Here is a 23189-nt window from a genome sequence, read left to right on the forward strand (position 1 = left end):
CACAGGAATCCCCAAACCAGCAGAGAGACTCTCAACATTATGTGTGTGTGTCCAAAACAACAACAACAGCAACAACTTTCCCAAGCTTTGGATTCCTTAGAGAGACAAGGAATTGGTGAGAATAACCAGGAGAAGGTTTTATTTCAATTATAGGCAAGGTCACCCAACATAGCATAGTGGTTTGAGTGTTGGACTATGGCTCCAGTTCATCCATGAAACCCACTGGGTGACATTGTGCAAGTCACACTCTCTCAGCCTCAGGGACGGCAATGGCAAACCTTCTCTGAGCAAATCCTGCCAAGAAAGCCCCATGATAGATCACTTTAGGGTCTCCATTAGTCGGAAAGGGTTTGAGGGCACACAACAATAACACAAAAGATCATCACAGCTCATTTTGCAATCCTTTTTGCTCTCCCTTTTTGCGGCCAAAAGGGGGAGACTGAAGCCTAGGAAAAGGCAGCAAAAATAATATTTCAAGCCTCTGCAGAAACAAATAAGTCTGTTTCTGTTTCCCCCCCCCCCTTTATTTTTTACATACAAACAATAATAAAACAAGAGTTGCAACTTTGCATTAAGAAACGTTATCTTTCAAAATAAATTCCAATACCCCCGAGTTGTTTCTCACACATTTGGTCATTGTATAATCAGTTTCCTTCATGTTTAACATTTGTATTTCCCTTTGTTGTTCTAGTATGCAAAAAATCCACAGTCTTTCACAAATAAGTCTTGTTTCAACGAGTCTGGCTGGGGTTAAACCTTTGGACAGAGGCTTCAAACTCAAAAGTGGCCCTCCAACGCTCCAGGTCAATGAATTCACTCATTTTTCATCTCACAAATATATTTTTAGTACCCTAATCCCCCTTCTCTCTTTTTTTAAGGTCATTTAAAATACAGGAAATAGTTGCGTTTGGCTTTTTCTGGGAACTGGTTCCAAACACCTCGACTGAACTGTGGAGTGGAAACAGACTGTTTACGGCAAACGGTGCCAACTCTCTCTGCCGTCACGGCAAAGAAGATGACCCCTTGGGGTTGAAAGTCCACATTTTGTATCTACGATTCATTAATTTAAGCTGCGTCGCAAGAGCCCATTAGTACTTCTGGCATAAATGGATTAAAAGAAGTACATCACTTCTCTGATACCTTAAGCAAGGAAAGCATCCAGGGACATTTTTGGAAGATGATTCTCAATGATATCCCCAAAGAACAGAAAGATCTTGTGTGCCATATGACTAAGTTATTACCTAAGAAGGACCACAGGAACTGTTACCACAAATAAACCACAGGTCCTTTCGAGTCCCACAAGGAAAACATCACGTGGGTGTTTTCCTTGCAATATTTATCTTTATGTATGGAGATTCTCTCATTCATAGAGTTGGCATAATTCAACTTGATGCCATTGAACAGCAGTAAACAGATTGGTTTTGAAATCCAGGCAGGGAAGCAAGGGACAGGAGGAAAATCAATTCATTTGAAATATGGTGCCAGGCGAGAAATCTACAGAAACCACGGACTGCCAAAATGACCACTAAATGGATCCTAGAGGAAATCAAGCCTGAACTCTCCTAGAAGGCAAAATGACTAAACGGATGTTGCTCTTGGGTGCCTTCAGTCAAGCCTGAATTCTCCTAGAAGGCCAAATGACACTGAGGCTGTTCTTGGGTGCCTTCAAGTTATTTCTTAAGACTTATGGCAACCCTAAGACAAATGTATCACAAGGTTTTCGTTGCAGAATTTGTTCGGAGTGGCTTTGCCCTTGTCTCTCTCAGAGGCTGAGAGTATATGACTGGCCCAAGGGCACCCAGTGGATTTCTGTGTATATGGCTGGGCACCTTGTTCTGAACTTAGCCTGAAATGGCTGACGATAGCACCAGATGGATGCCCATGCAGACAGCTGCCCTGGAGCAGAAAAGGAAAACTCTGGATCTTCCTGGAAGATTCAGAGTAAGAGATAATGTTTTAAAAATTCATAATAGGTTCTGGTGCTGAATGTTCTGGGTGTTGTGCAGACTGTTTGCAGCAGAACTGGGGTTTTGGCTGTGTGTCACCTAAATAGGACAGTGTAAGAATGGAAGACAAACAGGACTTTTTTGGGCAAATGCAGACAAAGTCTGAGAGGCTATACAGATGGGTAGTATGCAGCCGCCCCTTTTGGCCCCAGATCGGTGCCACTGCAACCGCACGCAGCGGCATCGATTTGCTCCCTGGAGGAACAAAAAGAAGCAGCCCCATGCAGCTCCCTGGAAAGGGGATCATAAGCACCGTGGTTCATCTTTAGGATGCCCCTTCCATGCTGTGCCGTTTGGGCACTGCGGTGGAGGTGCGTCATCATGGCATGCACTGTTTAGAAGGGCGCATGCCAGAATGGTGCCCGGGCGGTGGTGTAAGGGCTTTGAATGTGCAGACGCTCAGTCCTCACTCTTAGTGCCGGTCTGTATAGACCTTAAATCATCCAATTCTCTGCCTTCCAACCACTTCACCATCCTTCAGGGCACAGACCAACCCAATGCCACCTCATCTCCATTTTGGACCGACTTCGGCCAGTTTCTCAATTCCTGGCTGGTGGTCACACCATAACATCCATCAACCAATCCAAAGTATTATTGTTAGAAAAAGAGAGAGTTTAAAACCTAAAGAGCATTGATAAGCAGAGCAACAGAGGATGGAGTCTCAAGAAATTCAAGTGTCCCATCTGGAAAGAGTTTGGAAATCTTATAGTGCCACTTCATGAATGCTAAATCGTTAACAAAACTTTCCGTAATGTGAAATTGCTAAGGAAAAAAAAATAATAGAATGAATTCATGGAACGATTCACTCTTTAATCTGTTAAATCCTCTTTTATTAAAGAAAATATTTATCATTTAAGAGAAACGGTCAATTAATGGATTCAGTTAACAAGAACTGCTGATTCAATAATAACGGTGCTGGCACTTAAGAATGAAACTGGTACTGGTTCAGATGGAAATTTTTTAATGAATGAGAAGGGAGAAATGAAGTTTTAGCAGGTAATTTCCAAGCTCTGCATTTGGGAATATGTGGAGCGATTCCCAAACTTTTGTCCTCCAGGTCTTTTGGACTTCTGCTCCCAGAAGCCCTAGGAAGGTTGGCCAGCAGTCAGAAATTCTAGGATCTGAAGTCCAAACATCTGGAGGACCAAAGTTTGGGAATCTAGAGCCACTGTATTTCTTCTCATTACCTTCAGTAAGTTGAGGATCTTCTTGCTGAGATCGAGTTCAAAGTTGGTGTAATGGGAGCCTGCCATATCATATATAAATACCAGGCCATTTCGCTGAGTTTCAAAGCTGCATACGAAGTGAGAAGAGAGAGAAGGAACACGCATTAGAATTTGGAGAACACCACACCAAATCTCAATTGATAATACATCTTCTTCTGCAAGGATTTTGGACACAAACTGGAAAATGGCTTCAAGTCACAGAAAGCAGAAAGTACCCACCATGGAATATCATGATAGGGGAATCAGTAAACATTTACAACCTATCATTGAGTTTTCTTGGCAAGATTTGTTAAAACGAGGTTTCCCTTTGTCACCCTCTGAAGTTTGGAAAGTATGACTTGCTCAAGGTTAATGTCAGCTGCGTTTGGCCATTTTTGGAACAATTCAAGATGGAAAACATCCTGCGTGTCATGACCCAAACTCAAATGCTGTCATTGTAACTACAGCAATTTTGTCCTTACAAATTAATATACATTTGCCATTTATCCAGGAGCTGGAGTCAGACAGTAGGGAAAAAAAACAGAGCAGGTGGAGGCAGAGTTTGGTGAACTGACTCCACAGCCCTGTTCAGCACCCCAGAATCCCATTCAACCTGTTTCTAACTCTCTTTGACTTTTTATGCTATTTAACCCCAGAGCTTGAAGTGCAAATGTCTTTCCACATTTGCAGCTTTGACTTTTACAGATTTGATTAAGATGTTGTCTCAAGGAATCTCTAGGTCCTTCAATGCAACTCTGCTGGATGTTAAGCATAGAGTTGTGCTGGAGGACCTAGAACACTTCCCTAGGCATTTCTAGGTCCTCCAACATGATTCTAGGGTCACCTTCTGGCAGATGTTGGCCATAGACTTGTGCTGAAGGACTTAGAGACTACTAGAGAAAACACTTCTCTAAGCATCTATAGGTCCTTCAGCATGATTCTGTGGTCAGATGTTGACCATAGAGTTTTACTGGAGGGCCTAGAGACTACTAGAGAAAGCACTTCTCTAGGCATATGTAGGTCCTCCAGCATGATTCTATGGCCAACTTTTAACAGATGTTGGCCATAGAGTTGTGCTGGAGGACCTAGAGATTCCCAGAGAAGTGTTATTTGGGGGGGGGGGGAAATAGTGAGTTTTTAATTTGAAATTTTTCCACTTTCCCAGGGGTCCTGTGCCCCTTACCCCAGCAAATGTGGAGAGCACACTGTATTCTTTTCTTAAACTATAACTCCCAGAGTCCCATGGCTCCTACTGCCTTGCAGATGGGTTTCAGAATAAACCTCAGAACCATGGCCAACATGAACGGCTATCCAGGGGCATGGAAAGGGTTACTTGATATTTGGCAGGGCCTGCTGAATAGTTTCCTTTCAGCCTGGCAGTCAAGGCTGAGAAAGGCCCAGCGGCTGGGAACAGACTGGGGGAGTAAACCTCCCTGCTATCAGTTTGCTTGCACAGTTCTCACAGCTGTCAAGATGGGAAATGGGTCACTTCAGTGTCCTTTCTTTCTTTCTTTCTTTCTTTCTTTCTTTCTTTCTTTCTTTTTTACTATATAAATCTTGGGAGTCAGTCTTCCATCAGCCTTACAGAGGGATGGAGCCCACCCCAGTGAAGGACTCTCTAGGGCTGCATCTGCACTGCAGAATTAATGCAATTTGACACCGCTTTAACTGCCATGGTTCAATGCTATGGAATTCTGGGAATTCCACAATTTGTTGTGGTTTGTTGTGGCACCAGAGCTCTCTGACAGAGAAGGCTAAATATCTCACAAAACTATGGTCCCATACAGACAGACCAAAATAAAGCTGCTTCGGGTCACTTTGGAAGTATGCTGTTTAAATGATGCATGTTTCCTAAGAGTCTGGAAGCTGTGCCAAAGCCATGCTCCATTCCTAAGAACTGGAATGTGGCTTTGGCGTGGCTTCTGGGCTCTTAGAATGCATGCATCATTTAAATAGCATACTTCCAAAGTGACCTGAAGCAGCTTTATTTTGGCCTGTCTGTATGGGAGCTAAGATTCCCAGAATTACAATTCTGTTGAAAAGTTTGGGAACCATGCCCTATGAGGAACGGCTCTTATGGAGTCCTGGGATTTGTAGCTTGTTGTGGCACCAACTAGGTTTCAGACAAAAAAGGCTCGCAAAACTATAGTTCTCAGGCTTCCATAGAACTGAGCCATGACTCTTAAAGTGGTATCAAGCTGGATTAATTCTGCAGTGTGGAACTTCATTGGATGCAAAAAGTATCTTCTTCCTAGTTGGTCTCAAAGGGAATACTGGATTTACCCCAAGTAGCTTCAGTGCCTTTAAAGTTCAGGCTAAAACCCAAAGCGGATCTACCGACCCTACTGACACTTGACTGAGTGACCAGCTGTCACAGGCTGCATCCGCATTGCAGAAGTAATTCGGTTTGATGCCACTTTAACTGCCACGGACCAATGATATGAAATCCTAGGATTCGTGGTTTTGTAGGACATTTCACCTTCTCTATTGGAGAGCTTTGGTGCCACAACAAACAACAAATCTAGGACTCAATTGAAGCCACTCCTCATAGGACATTGTTTACAGGCTTTTCAGCACTTTTGTCCACCTTCTTCTTGAATAGTTGTGTCCAGAACTGGACACAATATTCCAGGTGAAGTCTGACTTCACCCCATAGTTACACCCTTGAACTTTCCCAAACTCAGATCTCAAAAATTAAGGCCTCCCTGAATACAATGCCATGCAAGTCCTCCCACCTTCCTAGACTTATTATTTTCCCCCATGATAATGCTACAGATTTTGTTTGCATCTAACAAAACGTCAATCCATGACAAGTTCATCAGGGACAAAGTTGTGGATGTGTCTGGTGGGGGCAGACTGGAAAACGTTTGGGTGTAAAGGATTTGTGGCATCTCACAGAGCTGTGGGATTTCCTAAACCTTCCTAATCCCTAATTCCCAAGATTTCCAGAGCCATTTGCCTCTGAGGTTTTCCATGCTACACATTAGAGCTAGTCATCATATTCTGTATAAAGATCTATTGCTGTGTAAAAGTCAGAATCAACCATGACAAATGTACTTCTGATTTCTATATACGGCTGTGAAAGCTGGACAGAGAAGTAAGAAGACTGGGGTGGAAGGGAATAAACTCATTTGAAATGTGGAAGAGATTTCTATGGATATGATGCTAGGACACTGAGAGACCAGGGTTCGAATCCCGTCTCGGCCATGGAAACCTATTGGGTTGCTTGACCTTGGGCAAGTCACACTCTCTCAGCCTCAGAGGATGGCAATGGCAACGTTGCCATGAAGAGCCCAGGATAGGATCGCCTTATGGTCACCATGAATTGTGAATGACTTGAAAGCACACAACAACAACCAAAAGGCAAATAAATGGATCAGAGAGCAATGCGCTGCAGAAATAGTCCAGTTTGACACCACTTTAACAGCTATGGCTGAAGGCTATGGAATTCAGGGAATTGTAGTTTTGTGAGACACCAAGCCTTCTCTGTCAGAGCACTCTGGTGCCACAACAAACTACAATTTCCAGAATACCAAAGCCTTCAGCCATAGCAGTTAAAGTAGTGTTAAGATGGATCATTTCTGCAGTTCGGATGCAGCCCAAGTCAAGCCTGAGCTCTGATCAGAAGCCAAAATGAAGTTGCGTATGTCAATCTACAGCAGATTTGAAAGAAAGCACTTGTGCACATAAAGCATGGAATTAAAATCCAACTCACCTCTCCACAGCCCTATCCAGCAAGTAAAAGAGCGCTTGGAGTACCACATGTTGGACACTTTTGTTGGGATGGTGCAACTTGGCAGTGAAAAGGGCGATTGAGGCTCCAGAAGGATCTCGTACACTCTGCAAAAGGGTGAGAAGATCAGCAGTAAAGGAAAAGAAAAGGAGGAGGAAAACAGCAGCTGCCATAGAGACCAAGGATGCAACAAGTTTGTTCAAAGCAAACTTAGACATCTAGCTGTTACATGGCTGGCCGGTATCAAGTCTACTGTACCTCATATGGCCAAGGTTTGGGGGAAATTACTTTTAGGGACTAAAACTCCCAGAATCCTCTACTGGCCCTGCTGTAGGAAGGTTTTGGGGGCTGTAATCCAAAAACAAAAACAAAAACACAAGTTCTCTACAGAATATGGAAAAGCTGGCACTAATTGCATCAACGTTAAATTGTTAGAGCTAGGTATAAATTTGTTGATCGTAAGCCGTTGAGAAATTGAATTTGTTATTTGATCTGTGCATTAATTTGTTAAACTGTCAAACTGTTGAGCAGATCACCTAGATTTTTGTGGGTTTTTGGGCTCTGTGGCCATGTTCTAAAAGAGTTTATTCCTGATGTTTCACCAGCATCTATGGCTGGCGTCTTCAGAGAATGCATTCTCTGAAGATGCTAGTTGAACGTCAGGAAGAAACTCTTCTAGAATATGGCCACAGAGCCCCCAAACCCACAAAAAACGATGGATGCCAGCCATGAAAGCCTTCAACTTCATAGATCACCTAGACGAGTTGAAAATGCCCATCACATGAGGAGACCAGACTCCTCTCCAGCATTTACTCTGGCAAGAGGAGGTGAAGGTGCTCTTGGTCCCCGATGACATCGTACTTGAGGGAGAAAACTAGATGTCCCAACACCACGTCCACGGAGTAGTAATTGATGTGTTCCTTTCCCAAAAAGTGCTTCCTATAGATCCTGGCCATGTGATTTAGATGGAATGTTTTCTAGTACGCAGAAACACAATGTAAAAGTACCAATGGCCTCTGCAATTTTTTACTCTGGCAATCTTACTTAGATGTACCAGAGCCCTCTCCAGTTTTCACTCTGGCAAACTTATGTTAAGCTGGACAGTTGCTCACTAAAAGCTTTGCTTCCAGAAAAGTGGAGACACCGTACTCACCAGGATGGTGAACTTGCCGCTCAGCAGCTCCGACCGGAGAGGTTCTTCATGGGGCTTCAATTTCACAATCCCTTCCTTCAGCCTGGTTTCCTGAGCAGCAAAGAGACAGACATCATTGAATCATAGAAGTGTAGAGTTGGAAGAGACCGCAAGGGCCATCCAGTCCAACCCCATTCTGCCATGCAGGAACTCTAAATCAAAGCATCCCTAACATCCAGCCTCTGTTTAAAGACCTCCAAGAAGGAGACTCTACTATATTCTAAGGGAGTGTGTTCCACTGTCAAACAGCCCTTACTGTCAGGAAGGTCCTCCTGTGTATAATTACAGCGCTTTAGAAATAAAGTTTAATAATAATAATAATAATAACAACAATAATAATATTGAGGTGGAATCTCTTTTCCTGGAGCTTGCATTCATTGTTCTGGGTCCTGTTCTCTGGAGCAGCAGAAAACAAGCTTGCTCCCTCCTCAATATGACATCCCTTCAAATATTTAAACAGAGCTATCATATCACCTCTTAACCTCATGCACCACATGCACACCGAGAAACAAAAGGATGCGCTATATTGTCTGCTCATGTGTACTGGTATGAGAAAAAAGAAACCCTGCTTATCTTGACATTCCCTACCAGCATTTTGTATAATGCATTTAAATTTCAAACCAGTCCAGAGTGGATGAACTATTTCCATGACGTAAAAACTACCAGCTACTCTCTGGTCCTAGAACCTCATTTCACGTACCCGATAGGAATGGAAAAGTTCGATGGCTCGGAGGACGTCAAATTTCCTGGCCATGAGGAACTTGACGGCCACGTTCCAGGAGAGAGGAGACACATTGTATTGGACCGTCCACTTGTTGATCTCCTCCAGAAATTGCTTGGTGGCCTATTTAGGAAAAGAAGGAAATAAATGAGGACAGGAGGGAAAAGGCGGTTAGGATTTTTTTTAGGTCCTTGCCGAGGAAGTACCTAAATAAATAAAAAATAAAACTTTTATTTATACTCAGCTTTTCTGCTACAGGAGCAAACAAAGCGGCTTACGGGATTAAAAGACAGTCAATATACACTACATACAGTCTGTACAATACGATATCTAAATATAGTATTTAGATACTGCTCTATCTGTACAATACTATATCTATACCTGTTCATTAAACTGTCTGAAATTTTGTGTAAAAAGGCAAAACCCTCTCTGAACAAATCTGGCAAAGAAAACTCTGTGACCGGTTTGCCTTAGGATCACGCTATTATAAACACCAAGCCCTTATATCATAAGCTGCGTTTTATTTTACGCCGCACTGTAAGCCACCTTGGGTCCCCTATTAGGAAAAAAACAACAATAAAAGACCTGAAAGATAAATAAAATCGGAAGCGGAAGAGGCCGCGCGTGGATCAGATCTGGTTAAGGAGCAGGTGGCGAGTCCAAAAGGATGACTCATCGGAAAAGAATCGCCAGGAGAGGCATAAAAGCGAGAAACCCCAGGAGGACGAAGGCTGCAAACAAAGCATCAATGAAAGAATCCGGCCTGAAAGCAAATCAGGAGCAGCATCCGGCATGAAACACCATGGCAACCTCTACAAGAGCATCTCCAGGAGTAGGAAGGGCTCCACCACGCCTCCCTTCAAACCCATAACCATCTGAGGCCAGGCAGAGAAAGTGTGTCCTTGTTTAGGAGATCAGTATGTTTCCAGGTGTTATAAGCAATATTTCAGACTGGAAGGGACTGGCAAATCTAGCTCTGAATAGTCCTTGCTTAAGAAAACACTATGAAATTCCTAGGGTTGCCATAAGTCAACAGGCGACACAAAGGCACATACGCACAGCCTGAAGGCACCAGATCCCCTCTGATCTTGGCAGCTAAGCCAGATCAGCCTTAGTTAGTACTTGGAATGGGAGACCACCAATGAATACCAGGTGCTGCAGGCTTTATTTCAGAGGAAGGAACTGGCAAAACCACCTCTGAGGATTCCTTGCCTGAGAAAACCCTAGGACATTGATGGGGTCGCCATAAGTCAACAGGCAACTTGAAGTTACATATACACACCCTAACAGGCACCAGAGCCCCTCTGATCTTGGCAGCTAAGCCAGACCAGCCTTGGTTAGTACTTGGATGGGAGACTGCCAATGAACTGTCTAAGATTTGTAAGCTGCCTTGAGTCCCTGTACTGGGAGGAAGGCTATTTCAGAGGAAGGAACAGGCAAAACTACCTCTGAGCATTCCTGGCCTGAGAAACCTCTACGAAATGCAGGGGGGTCACTGTAAGTCGTATATATACATACATGCATACTCTTTTTAAAAGTAATTTTCCTAACTTGATGGCTTTCTTGCTTTGCTGCACTTACTGGCCTCTACCCTTTTTATACGCTTCTGCCCCCCATATTCCTTCTGCTTGCTGTCAGGTTCTTTTGTTGTTGTTGTTGTTGTTGTTGGGCAACTTATGGTGACCCTAAGGCAAATCTATCATGGGGTTTTCTTGGCAAGATTTATTCAGAGGAGGCTTGCCATTGCCTTCCCCTGAGGCTGAGAGTATGTGGCTTGGCCAAGTTCACCCAATGGGTTTCATGGCCAAGCCAGGCATCAAACCCTGGTCTCCAGAGTCATAGTCCATAGTCCAACATTGGCTTCTACTCTCTGGGAACTCTGCTGGTCTCTTGCAAGCTTCTCTTGGTGCAAACTGGAGGAGCCTGTAATTGCTTAAGTACTCTAAAGACATGAGATTCCATCTGATCTTGGAAGCTAAGCAGGGCCAGCCCTAGTTAGTACTTGGATGGGACACCACCAACATATAACAGGTACTGTGGGCTATACTTCAGGGAAGGGAAGCAGCAGAATCACCTCTGAGGATTCCTTGCCTTTGAAAACCCTACAAAATTTGTTGGGTCGCCATAAGTTGACACACAACATGGAAGTACATAGACACACACATAACATGAGTGCCTTTCTTGGGAAGATGGAAAGCAAAATGGAGAAAAAGTCTCTCCAAAGATGCAAAGTGGTTTGGCAGTTCCTAGGAAAGCCATCAATTCAGGTTCTCATTGAGATCTGGTTTTATATATTTAGATTTTTATCTCGATTTCCCACCATCTCTCTATACTTTACTGCATGACTGTGGTTCTCATGTCGGCTTATGGCTATTTTTTCCTTGCATTCCTTGCCTAAGAAAACCCTTATGAATTCCATGGGGTCTCCATAAGTCAACAGGTGACTTGAAGGCAAATACATATATATTTCCTATACAGGTGTTCAGCATGGTGTCGTGGTTTGAATGTTGGACTATGACTCTGGAGAGCAGAGTTTGGATCCCTTCTCAGCCATGGAAACCTTGGGCAAGTCACACACTCTCAGCCTCAGAGGATGGCAAAGGCAAACCCTCTCTTTAAAAGAAATATCTTGCCAAGAAAACCCTGCATTAGGGTTGTCATAAGTCCGAAAAGACTTGAAAATACACAACATCAAATAGTTCACTTAGTAAAGTAGAAGTGTTACTGGGCATTACTTCTTGGAAAGAGAATATAGTGCCAGAAGCAGAAGTAACATGGAAAGAAAAAACGATCGGAAGGAAGGGACCAATCCTTCCGCAGTTTGCAACTTCTGTTCCGCAAATTCCCCTTCTTCCAATGCCATTTATATGGTTTGGAGCTAGGAATCTCAAGGCACAAAGCAATTGATTCAGATGTGGAAAGCGGAAGGGGAAACAGGCCCCAGGAGCTGTTTTTAAAAAGGAACAATTTTCTTATCTTCTTGGGTAGACTGTCCTTGAAGGGAGAGCTTCCATTAATTTAACATGTCTTCATAATATATTTATTAACATATATATTCACACCTAATTATAATTTAACATACTAGTTTTACATTAGTTATCATTTTAAAAATTAAAATAGCTCAAAAGACAACAAATAATAAAGAAAACCAATACAGATATAAACATGCATTTCTAACTTCCTTTCCTTTCTATTAGTTCTTATTTTTAAATACACCGACTTTTATATTTTCCTTGAATACATTATATACATATACTTATATTTATATGTGTGTGTGTACACACACACAGAGTAATAATGCCTCTCTATATGGTCATGTATATATAACCAATTCATATATTATCTGGCTTTAGCTTCTCATTGATACTTTAATCCTTTAGATAATGACCGTTTCCTTTTCATCTTTTAAAATTAGATACCAAAACATTTATATTATCTTTAACTATTTTCAAATTGACTTCAGATAAGTTGTTATTATTAACCAAATTTTTCAGTTGGTCGATTCCTAAGATATCACGTCTAACACTGTAGCTACTAGGAGTCCCATTTCAGTGTCGAATAATGATTCCCAAACCTTGACCTTCCATATGTTTTGGACATCATCTCCCAGGATCCCTGACTATTGACCAAGTTGGCAGGGGATTTGGGAGCTAAGGTCCAAAACACCTGGAGGACCAAAGTTTGGAGACCACTTGTACAGAACAACAGTCTTTCTGCAGAACGCACCTAAGATTTAACATCTTTAACATCTGTCACAGGAGTTGGATACCAAACTCCATCATCCCCCATCACCAACCCATCTGGAGGACTGAGGCTGCAAACAAACAATTACAGATTTGACTTGGAAACCTCTGGTCACCCCTTGGGTCTTCCGGCTTCTTCCGGACGGGTGGACGGGGGGGGACGACAACTGTATTTCTATTCATTTTGGACAGCTTGAGCCCTTCTGTGCTTAAAGGACAAACATATTTCAGAAATGACTCATGGAAAACAAGAGGGTTTGTGCTCCCTTCGCATCAAACTTCTCCTTGGCAGGAGAGGGGGAAAACAGAAAAAGAAATCGGCTTCCACTCATGCTTTCCTTGCTTGGATCAAAAATCTTTCTCAGGGGAAGGAGCTAAGTCTCAAAGCCATCAAGAGAAGGACAAATTCAAACCAAGTGCCCTGATATGTAGGGCAGGTCCTTGGTTTGCAGAAATCCCATTTGGTTTCCTTATAGTCTGATTTGAAAAGTAGGAATTAGATTATGAATCTCAAGAGGTTTTCCCGAATGAGCATGTTGCAGGCCTCCTATGAAGCACAGTCCATTTTGAAAAAAGGAGAACACACACACACACACACACACACACACAGATACATCTATACATACATATATCTACACTGTAGAGATAATATAGTTTGGCACCACTTTAACTATGGTCCAGAACACACTGCAGAAATAATGTAGTTTGAGACCACCTTAATGGCCCTGGCTCAGTGCTAGGCAAATCCTGGGCATTGCAGTTTGCTGTGGCCCCAGAGCTCTCTGACAGAGAACTACAGTTCCCAGAATCCCCTAGCATCAAGCCAGAGCAGTTAAAGTGGTCTCAAACTGGAATATTTCTGCAGTGTGTTTCAGACCTATATCTCACTTGCTTTGGCTCCCACGCACTGTGGTGCATGGCCTGTTTTGCTTTGCAGAGCTTGAAAAAGTTCCTTTTGGGGATGACAACACCCAGAATCCTCCCGGCTGAGGGATTCTGGGTGTTGTTGTCTCAAAAAGAAACATCTCCAAAACTCCAAAACTATATATATATATATATATATATATATATATATATATATATATATTTCTTACTCAGTGGAAACGTCCTACATTTCAGATTCATTTTTTTTTAAAAAAAAGAAAAGCCCTTTATTAACACAACGCCTTCCTCCAAAACACTTCTACATCCAACCAAGCCAGCGGCTGCAACAGATTACAGCGGCATTCAAAAAAGAGAAAGAGGAACACAACTCAGCCCCTGGTGCGTTCTGGTTCTGCACATAGCTAGACTAACACAGCCACAAGATTCAAGGAAAGAGATCTTTTAAACACACAATGGAAGCACCCAAGGGAAATGCTTGACTATGGATCTTGCATGTTGCCGTGCACTGTTTTGAGCATCAGACTAGAGCTGCATCCACACTGTGGAAAGAATCCAGTTTGACATCACTTTAAACTGCTCCATGCTTTGAGATTTTGGGTTTTGTACTTCGTTGTGGCTTCAGAACTCTCTGACAGAGAAGGCTAAAATGTCTCACAAAATTACAATTCCCAGAATTTCATACCATTGAGCCAGGGCAGTTCAAGAGATGGCAAGTTGGATTATTTCTGCAGTGCGGATGCAACCTAGGACTCTGGTTCAGATCCCTGCTCAGATGTAGAAACTCACTGGGTGACACTGGGCAAGTCCTACTCTCTCAGCCTCCAAGGATGGCAAAGAGAAGCCCCCTCGGAACAAATCTTGGCAAGAAAACCCTGTAACAGGATTGCCATAGGGTCATCAAAAGGCACACATCATCATCATCATCATCATCATCATCATCATCATCATCATCATGAATCCTATGAAGAGCAGGTCAGGGACTTGGTATGTTTAGCTTGGGGAAGATGACCAAAATGGTGAACGATCTGGAAACCACCAAGCTCTATGAGGAGTGTCTTAGGAAGATAAGTATGTTTAGCTTGGAGAAGAGAAAGTAAAGAGGGGACATGACAGCCCTGTTTAAATATTTGAAGGGATGTCATACTGAGGATGGAGCAAGTTTGTTTTCTGCTGCTACAGAGAATAGGAAGCAATGGAGCAATTAATTCAAATTGCAGGAAAAGAGATTCCACCTAAACATTAGGAGTAACTTCCTGACAGTAAGAACTGTTCAGCAGTGGAAGACAAAGAGAAATGGAGTCTCTTTCTTTGAAGGTTTTTAAACAGAAGCTTGGGTGCTTTTATTCGGTGTTCCTATGTGGCAGAAGAGGGTTGGACTGGATTGTCCTTGGGGGACTCTTCCAACTTTAGGATCCTATGCATTGAAACCATTTTAAAATTGTAAACCTGCTTTAACTTGTTGACATATCTAACAGGTCTTTATTCTATATACATTACTTTTATTTATTCTCTTTGCATCTATGTCACTTGTATTCTGTTCTGAGATCTGAAGATACAGGACAGATGGGTTTGTTGTTTTTAAAATGATGAGGGTCATGCATCTGAGGAAGAAGACTGATGTCTAGGAAAGCTCATGCTGCCAACTTCTTTCTTTCAGTGAGTCTCAAAGGTGCTACAAGGTCTCCCTACATAATAATGATAAGTGTTACTGGTGTTGGACCAAGATGGATCTATGCAACGTCAGTTGAATTTTGAGCAGAGAAAAAACACAGGTTTCTGTGTCACCTTCTGCTGCTTCTCAGAAGGAAAACCTAGCCAATGTTGTCAATACAAACAGCACCTCACTTGCAGATGGAAAGATAGCAAAGATGGCACCAACCTGGCAGAGATGGACACACCTAAATCCCCAGTCTGGATTTAGTCTGGATCAAACTAAACCCACCATCTTGTTAACCTTGGTTACAGAGTCTGTATTAACAAATATTCTGATGTGTGTGTGTGCATATTGTATGTACTCATGTATACGTCTAGAAATTTAGGTTAAAATATTTACCCAAAAAACCTGAGCCGACTTATCCACGGGTCAATGTAAGTACTGTATTTTAATGCATATATATGAGTGTGTGTGTGTTTGTTGTTGTTATCCACCCTCTAGTCAATCTTGACCCATGGTGACCCTGTAGCTGAGACATCTCCAAGACTCCCTGTCCTCCACTGCTCTACTCAGGTCCTGCAAATTCATACCCATACCCTCCTTAATAGAGTCCACCCATCTAGTATGTGGCCTTCCTCTCTTTCTGCTTCCCTCCACCTTTTCCACTTTGATCAGAGTGGGGACTGCAGCCAAGAAATCTAAGAAGACTAAGAATGGGGAGGGCAGCTATGAGAGAACTAGAAAAGATCCTAAAATGCAAAGACATACAACTGAGCACGAACGTTGGAATCATACAAGCCATTGTATTCCCTGTTACCATGGATGGATGTGAGAGTTGGACAGTTAACAAAGCAGATAGGGAAAGGATGAATTCATTGTAGATGTGGGGCTGGAGAAGAGTGCTGAGGTTACTATGGACTGCCAAGAAGTCAAACAAATGGCTCCTAGAGCAGATCAAACCAGAAATCTATATATATGGTGAAAAGCAACAGTTTAATCTGCCCTGGAAGCACAGATCCCCTTCTACTCTCTCATCCATCCAGCCTTTAGCATGCGCACAAATAGTTATTATGCCTGTAGGTTTTTGGCACTGTTTTCATTTTCTTTGTCCTTTACATCCTTCATTACATGCCTCTAAGTTTTACCCTCAACTTATCCATGGGTCATATCAAAATCCATCATCCTTATGAATTATATTAGTAGAGAGAAGGAAGGGAAAAAATGAATCAAAGACCTAAGAAGTCAATATAGATCTATAGAAAGAAGGATTAGTAGGAATCCGAGGAAGTTGGAATGAATGTTTAGTATATATGGTATGTTCTCCCTCAGCCTCAGAGGATGGCCATGGCAAACCCCCTCTGAAGAAATCTGCCATAAGTCAGAAGCAATTTGAAGGGACACAACAACCAACATATATACTGTATGACATTATATTGCATTACTATAAGTCGACCTCATGTATAAGTTGAGGGCAGGTTTCGTGGGCAAAACTGTGGATTTTGATATGGCCCTTGGATAAGTCGAGGGTGAAACTTAGTGACATGCAACGAAGGATCTCAATGATGAAGCAAAGGAAAACGGTGCCAAAAAACCTACAATATTATGCCAGGCATAACTGTTTGGGTTCACATTAAAGTCTGGATGGAAGAGAGATTAGAGGGAGGTCAGTGCTTCCAGGACAGATTGCCTTTCACTCATTTTTAATAAGAGTTAAAGTATAGTATTTACATTGACCCATGGATACGTTGACCTAGGTTTTTGGGGTCAGTTGTTTGACTAAACTTTCTAGACTTATACATAAGTATATACAATATATTATATTATATATTAAATATAATATAGTTATATTAATTAACGTGGACATGCAGTGGACAAACACTTGGCCTGGCAGTATGCAAAGCGATCTTGTCACATCCGCGAGCCTAACTGTGCAAAAGAAGTTGTAGCATAAACTTTTGTAGACCTGGTGTTTACCATTTAGTGGGAACCAAACCAAATGGAAAGCAGGGCCAGTCTTTCTCAGTCCCAGAAGTTTGCAACGTTTCAAAATTATTTGGGGAGGCAGGAAAGGGTTTGAAAAAAGGAGAAGGGGGGGGGGGGTAGAAAATGGAACACACGAAAGAAAACACACCTTTGTGCTTGGGGCAATGATTAACTCGCAGGCGTGTGTGTACTTTTCCACTCTGAACTCCTTTTAAAGGCCAAGCAATGCTTATAACCAGTAGCAGATGGGGAAGGCAAAGAATCAGAGAATAACATGCATTTTGCAGAGAGGGCCTGTGAATGGGGATTCTGGGGATTCTGGGGGTTATAGTCTATAAAGTAGTTTCATCAAACTCTGGAATAAAAACATGAACCGAGAGGCGAATCCGCTCCTGGCTCTAGCCCAAACTTTCCAGGAGCAATCCAAGATACAGAGTACCATTCCCAAACACTATTAAAAGAGACACCTCCACTAGGCTGCATCCGCACTGCAGACATAATCCAGTTTGGCACAGTTTTAATCTCCACTGCTCAATGCTATGAAATTCTGGGAAGGGTAGCTTTGTGAGACATCTATCCTACTCTGTCAGAAAGCTCGGGTGCCACGACAAATCCCAGAATTCCATAGTATGGTGCCACGTAGTAAAAGTGGTGTCAAACTAGATTATTTCTGCAGCGCGGAGGCAGCCTGTGCAACTCTTTCATGTCATTTTGGGTACTATAACGGGTCATGATGCCATTATGTGTGTCCTATTATGTGTCCTATTCTCCCTCCCTCTGAGCCAAGGATGAAGGTTTGTTGCACAACATCCCTGCAAGGTAGGGTTAGGCTGTGAGTGACATATGCCTGACAAGGGATTGGAACCTGCCACTCCCCAGCCAAAAACCTGATACTCCTACCATTACACCACATTGTTGTTGTTGTTGTTTTTTTAAATGCAACCACAAACATTTGGGCTTGCTTCCCAAAGAAAAGAGCCAGCCTGCAACCATTGTGCCACCCTTTCTTTCCAGGATGAAAACCTGCAAGAATCAAGGGGTGCCCTGAGTTCTTTGGAGGAAAACCAAAATATTGCCAGCCCCAGAAATGTCATTTTAAACAATGCTGTTTAACCTCCATCTTGTCATGCCAAGCCTTTGCCACCATGCCCTCCGCCCGCTTTCTCTCCTCTCCTCCCAAATGATCTCATCTGCTCCCTGTGCCAAAACAGGTGCCAAAGCGACACCCTGCGAGGTTATACACAACACTGACACATCCGGTTTCCAGCAGATGGTATGTGGTCCAGCTGGGTTGGTTAGGAGGAGGGAAAGAGGAAGGGAATGAGATCGAAAACATGAAAGACAGAAACAAACAAAATGCAGAAAAATACTCCCCAAAAATCACAATGCACTTGACTAACATATACTGTGAGGCCTTGGCTTGATTTTGCCATTTTATATAGGAGACACTCAAAGCTTAATTTTAGCGTTTTTTATAAGGAACACTATAAGGTCCTAAACACACTGCAGAAATAATCCAGTTTAAGATTGCTTTAACTGCCCCGGCTCAGTCCTGGGGAATGCTAGGAATTATAGTTTATTGTGGCACCAGAGCTTTCTGACCAAGAAGGCTAAATGTTGGACAAAACTACATTTCCTAGAATTCCCTAGCATTGAGCCAGGGCAGTTAAAGTGGTCTCAAAGTGGATTATTTCTGCAGTGTGTTTTGGACCCATTTTATTCTGCTGTTGTTTTTAAAGGGATTTTGTTATCCACGTGGGATCCTGGAACCAAACCTGTGGCACTAGAGCTCTCTGACAGAGAAGGTGAAATGGCTCACCAACTACAATTCCCAGAATTCCATAGCACTGAACCACGGCAGCTAAAGTGGTGTCGAACTGGATTCTTACTACAGTGGAGATGCAACGTTGGAAGCAATTTTGGATGGAGTTGGTAGAAATGGGTCTACAACTAGTTTGTTTTCAGCCGCCTTGCAGAGATTTTAAGGCAGCTCTAAAAGGGAAGCCCCATACAGACAGGCCAAAATAAAGGTGCTTCAGGTCACTATGGATGTATGCTGCTTAAATGATGCATGCATCCTAAGAGCCTGGAAGCTGTGCCAAAGCCATGATCCAGTCCTAAGAACTGTAGCACAGCTTTGGTGCAGCTTCCAGGCTCTTAGGACACATGCATCATTTAAGCAGCATACATCCAAAGTGATTTGAAGCAGCTTTATTTGGGCAGTCTGTATGAGGCCTTATTTATCCTTTAAATAACCCAAGAACGCTTAGGCGCATTACAGACCGCCTGAAAGTGGCGGTCTGCCAGCGCTGCCGGTTGCTCCGCGAGGGAGCCACAGCTTCTGTACCATGCGGCTCCCTTGCGGAGCAAAAAGAAGCCCGAAAATGGAACTTCTTTCTGCGCCCCGGAAGTGGCGCTGCGAGTGCCCAATGGCGCACTTGCAGCGTCACTTCTGCCGTGTGACGTGCGGACACTATGCATCCGCTATGTCAAAATGGCAGTGCCCGTGTGGAATGGGTGCAGCCATTTCGTACGTACCCAGTACATACTAGGGTTAGGGGGGTGCGTAAAGCACGCCCTTTCCTAACCCTAGTACGTCCTGGGGACGTACTTTACAACCGTCTGGAACGGGCCTTAGTATTGTTAGTACAAATCTCTTGCTGAGCTACTATAAGGCTGCTGCCACACCGCAGAGATAAAGCAGTTTGACATCACTTTAACTTCTATGGAACAATTGCTATGGGACAGAACAAAAAACAGGAATGTGTATATTCACAGTGGAAGAATAAAAAGAAACAGCATCCCACATGTGCAATGGTCTACAAACTTTACTATCTTTAAAAGATTTTAAAGATATTCAGGTTTTTAGACCATTGCACAGCATGCGGGATGCTGTTTCCTTTTATTCTTCTTCAGTGCTATGGGATCCTGGGATTTGCAGTTTTTTCCTTTGCAAAATAAAATCATTCTTGTGAAACTGTCTTTTAAAAAATCCCATCTTTCTTTAACTACAGGAAGCTATGTACATACAATGGTATAACTGAAAGGTCTACTTTCAATTTGGCTAGTTGTTTGCGTCACAAGAGTTGTCATTACATTCGGTGGCAGACAGGAATTACGCAACGTATGAGTAACACTAAAAATATGACTAAGGACTCTGTATGCTGCAGTATGGGAGGAGGCCAATGAGGGCGGTGACACCAGGAGTTACTACTACACCGAGTGACACCAACCTTAGGGATGCCACTGGAAAAAAGGTTTTGATATTGGAATATTTTGGATTGTGGGTAAGGGAGACCCAAACTATAGCACTGTAAAGATCAGGCCACCGAAAATTGTTCACAGCTGCAAGTCTTATATCTGCTGTGTTGTTGTTCTGGGACTTCGACTCCCAGAAGCCCTAGCCAGGTTAGCCAACAATCAGGGATTCTGGGTGCTGAAGTGCAAAACATCTGGAGGAGCAACGTCTGGAAAACACTGCTGCAAAAGGGAGCTTTCCAGATGTTGCTGGACTACATTTTCCAGCAGGCCTAGCCAGCGTAGTCAATGGTGAAGAATGCTAGGACCTGCAGTCCAAAAACATCTGGAAGGTGGTAGGATTTCTTTCCCTCCCGCCTGAAAAAAATAAAATAAAACCATCAACCGAAACACAAAATTCTAAAAATGTGGAAAGCTAAGGGAACAACAGGAACCAGACAGAGCTTAAAACAATAACCAAGAGGTCTAGGAACTTAGGGTCTGAACAGACAGGCCAAAATAAAGCTGCTTCGGGTCACTTTGGAGGTATGCTGTTTAAATGACACTTGCACCTTAAGAGGCCAGAAGCTGCGCCAAAGCTGTGCTCTAGTCCTTAGCACCGGAGCGCGGCTTTGGTGCGGCTTCCAGCCTCTTAGGACGCATACGTCGTTGAAACAGCATACCTCCAAAGTGACCCTGAAGCAGCTTTATTTTGGCCTGTCTGTTCAAGCCCAAAGCTATCTTTTAAAAGAAAGAAAGAAAGAAAAACAAGTAAGATTTGTAGGTATTTCGTATTTGTTGGTTTTGCGAGACACCAGCACTCTTTGGCAGAGCAGGCTTAAAAGCCATACAAAACTACAAATGCCAGGATTCTATAGAATGGAGCGATAGCACTTAAAATGGTGCCAAGCTGCATTATTTTTATAGTGTAGATGGGCATTTAGTTACTGGCAATAAATGCTTTAAGATGAAGTATGTTGCTCTTTTTAGCTTCACCAATTTTGCCTCTGGTTCCATGCATTATTACAATGTGTGGAGGGGCACTCCATCTTGAATTTGGCCCTTGGTTTAAAAGGGGTTCCTTGCCCTCTGCTGAGTCAATCTATGACTACATTTGGTCACTGAGCGATGGATTATTTCCTGCTTCACACCCTTCAAGAATACTTTTGCAGCCGAATTGCAGCAGCAGGCAGGAATGCCTGAAGAAAAGAGCGTCCAAAATAGCCACGGAGTTTAGAACAATCTCATGATTCAGGCTTTTAAAAAAGTTTGCATGAACCTTCAAAGTCGTTTCTGACTTATGACAACCCTAAGGTGAACCTAGCATGGGGTTTTCTTGGCAAGGTTTGTTCAGAGGAGGTTCGCCATTGCCATCCTCTGAAGCTGAGATCATATCAATTGCCCAAGTGGGTTTCATGGGCAAGATGGGAATCGAACCCTCGTCTCCAAAGTCATAGTCCAATGCTCAAACCACTACACCATTTTAGTTTAGAAAACTAGTTTAAGCTGGGAGGACCAAAGCAAGTTTGATAAAACCAGGCTGGGTGAAACATGGAGGGAAAGGTTTGCTGCCTTTCCTGTAATAAGTACTGTATGTAGAGAGATCTTGCAGCACTTTTGAGACTAACTAAAAACAGAAGTTGGCAGCAGGAGCTTTCGTAGACTTTAATCTACTTCCTCAGATGCATTTGGACCAAATGCATCTGTAGACTTGTCTATGAAAGCTCATGCTGCCAACTTTTTTCTGCAGTTACTCAAAGCTGCTACAAGACCTCTCTACATACGTATTCTACAGAATAACATGGCTATATCTTTGGTTTCCTAACTCGGTTCCTTCCAATGAAATGGACAGGCAACAGATTCAGTGCAGACTGATAGATTCTGTCCTTCAAAAAGGTCTTTTATACACAATGCAGAATAGGCCTTTCAGAATTGCAGCGCAACAGGATACAGGCAGATGCTGAGAAACTGACATAAAATCTAAATAGGCAACACCAGATTTTAATGAGAAACTGAATTGGTGGCTTTCCTAGGAACTGCCAAACCAGTTTGTATCTTGGGAGAGACCTTTCCTCCATTTCCCTTTCCATCTTCCAAAGAAAGACAACTCATGGTATGTGTCTCTCTGGGTGTTTTCGTGTGTGTCTTCAAGCAAATTTCCCCAAGGGTTGTGTGCTGCAGCCCTCGAAACCTATTTCCAAGGAAATAAAACCTATTAATTCCAGGGGGCTTTACATCTGAGCAAAAGATGCTCAGGTTTGCAAATTTGATTATAAAAATTCCCATAGGCAAACCTTGATTTTTGCCCTTTTATACAAGGGACACCATTTCCTTTGTTTCTTTGTCTTGTTTTGTTCTCTTCTATGGTTTATCTACAGAAGAACTGAAAAGTAAGGCATTGTCTCTCCAAATGAGAATCCTGGTTTCCATAAATGAAATTTGCCTTTCAGTTTCCAAATTTCTAGCATTGCAGAATGAGACATTGAAAATCCTACAAACCTTTGTATATACTCATGTACAAGTCTAGAAATTTAGGTCAAAAACCTGACCCCAAAACACTGAAGTTGCCGAAGGTAAAAAGCTGTTGTTTTTCTCCGCTTTAACTGCGGTTTAACTTCGCGTTATTTCATGTCGTGTGATAAATTTCGGGCATTTCCAGGTTTTCTTCATGTTGAATCACGTTTAAATCCCATTTGTCCGTGGGATATCACTAGTGTGATAAACTCCTATGCCATTGTATTTAATGGGACTCAAGCATCCATGGATTTTGGTATCCAGAGGGGGTCCTGGAACCAAACCCCAGCGGATATGAAGGGCTCACTGTATTGTA

At 42.8% G+C, this 23189-nt stretch overlaps 1 protein-coding gene across 1 annotated transcript in view; it reads right to left on the reverse strand.

The window, feature by feature from the left end:
• Positions 1-23189, reverse strand: part of PTPN9 (protein tyrosine phosphatase non-receptor type 9) — a 42030-nt gene that overhangs the window by 12016 nt on the left and 6825 nt on the right. Inside the window, 4 exon segments of the mRNA XM_042473996.1 lie at positions 3194-3299; positions 6927-7051; positions 8098-8187; positions 8837-8980. Coding sequence (XP_042329930.1) covers positions 3194-3299; positions 6927-7051; positions 8098-8187; positions 8837-8980 — 465 coding nt within the window.

This window comes from Sceloporus undulatus, chromosome 6 (assembly GCF_019175285.1).
Source record: "Sceloporus undulatus isolate JIND9_A2432 ecotype Alabama chromosome 6, SceUnd_v1.1, whole genome shotgun sequence".
NCBI classification, from domain to species: Eukaryota; Metazoa; Chordata; class Lepidosauria; order Squamata; family Phrynosomatidae; genus Sceloporus; species Sceloporus undulatus.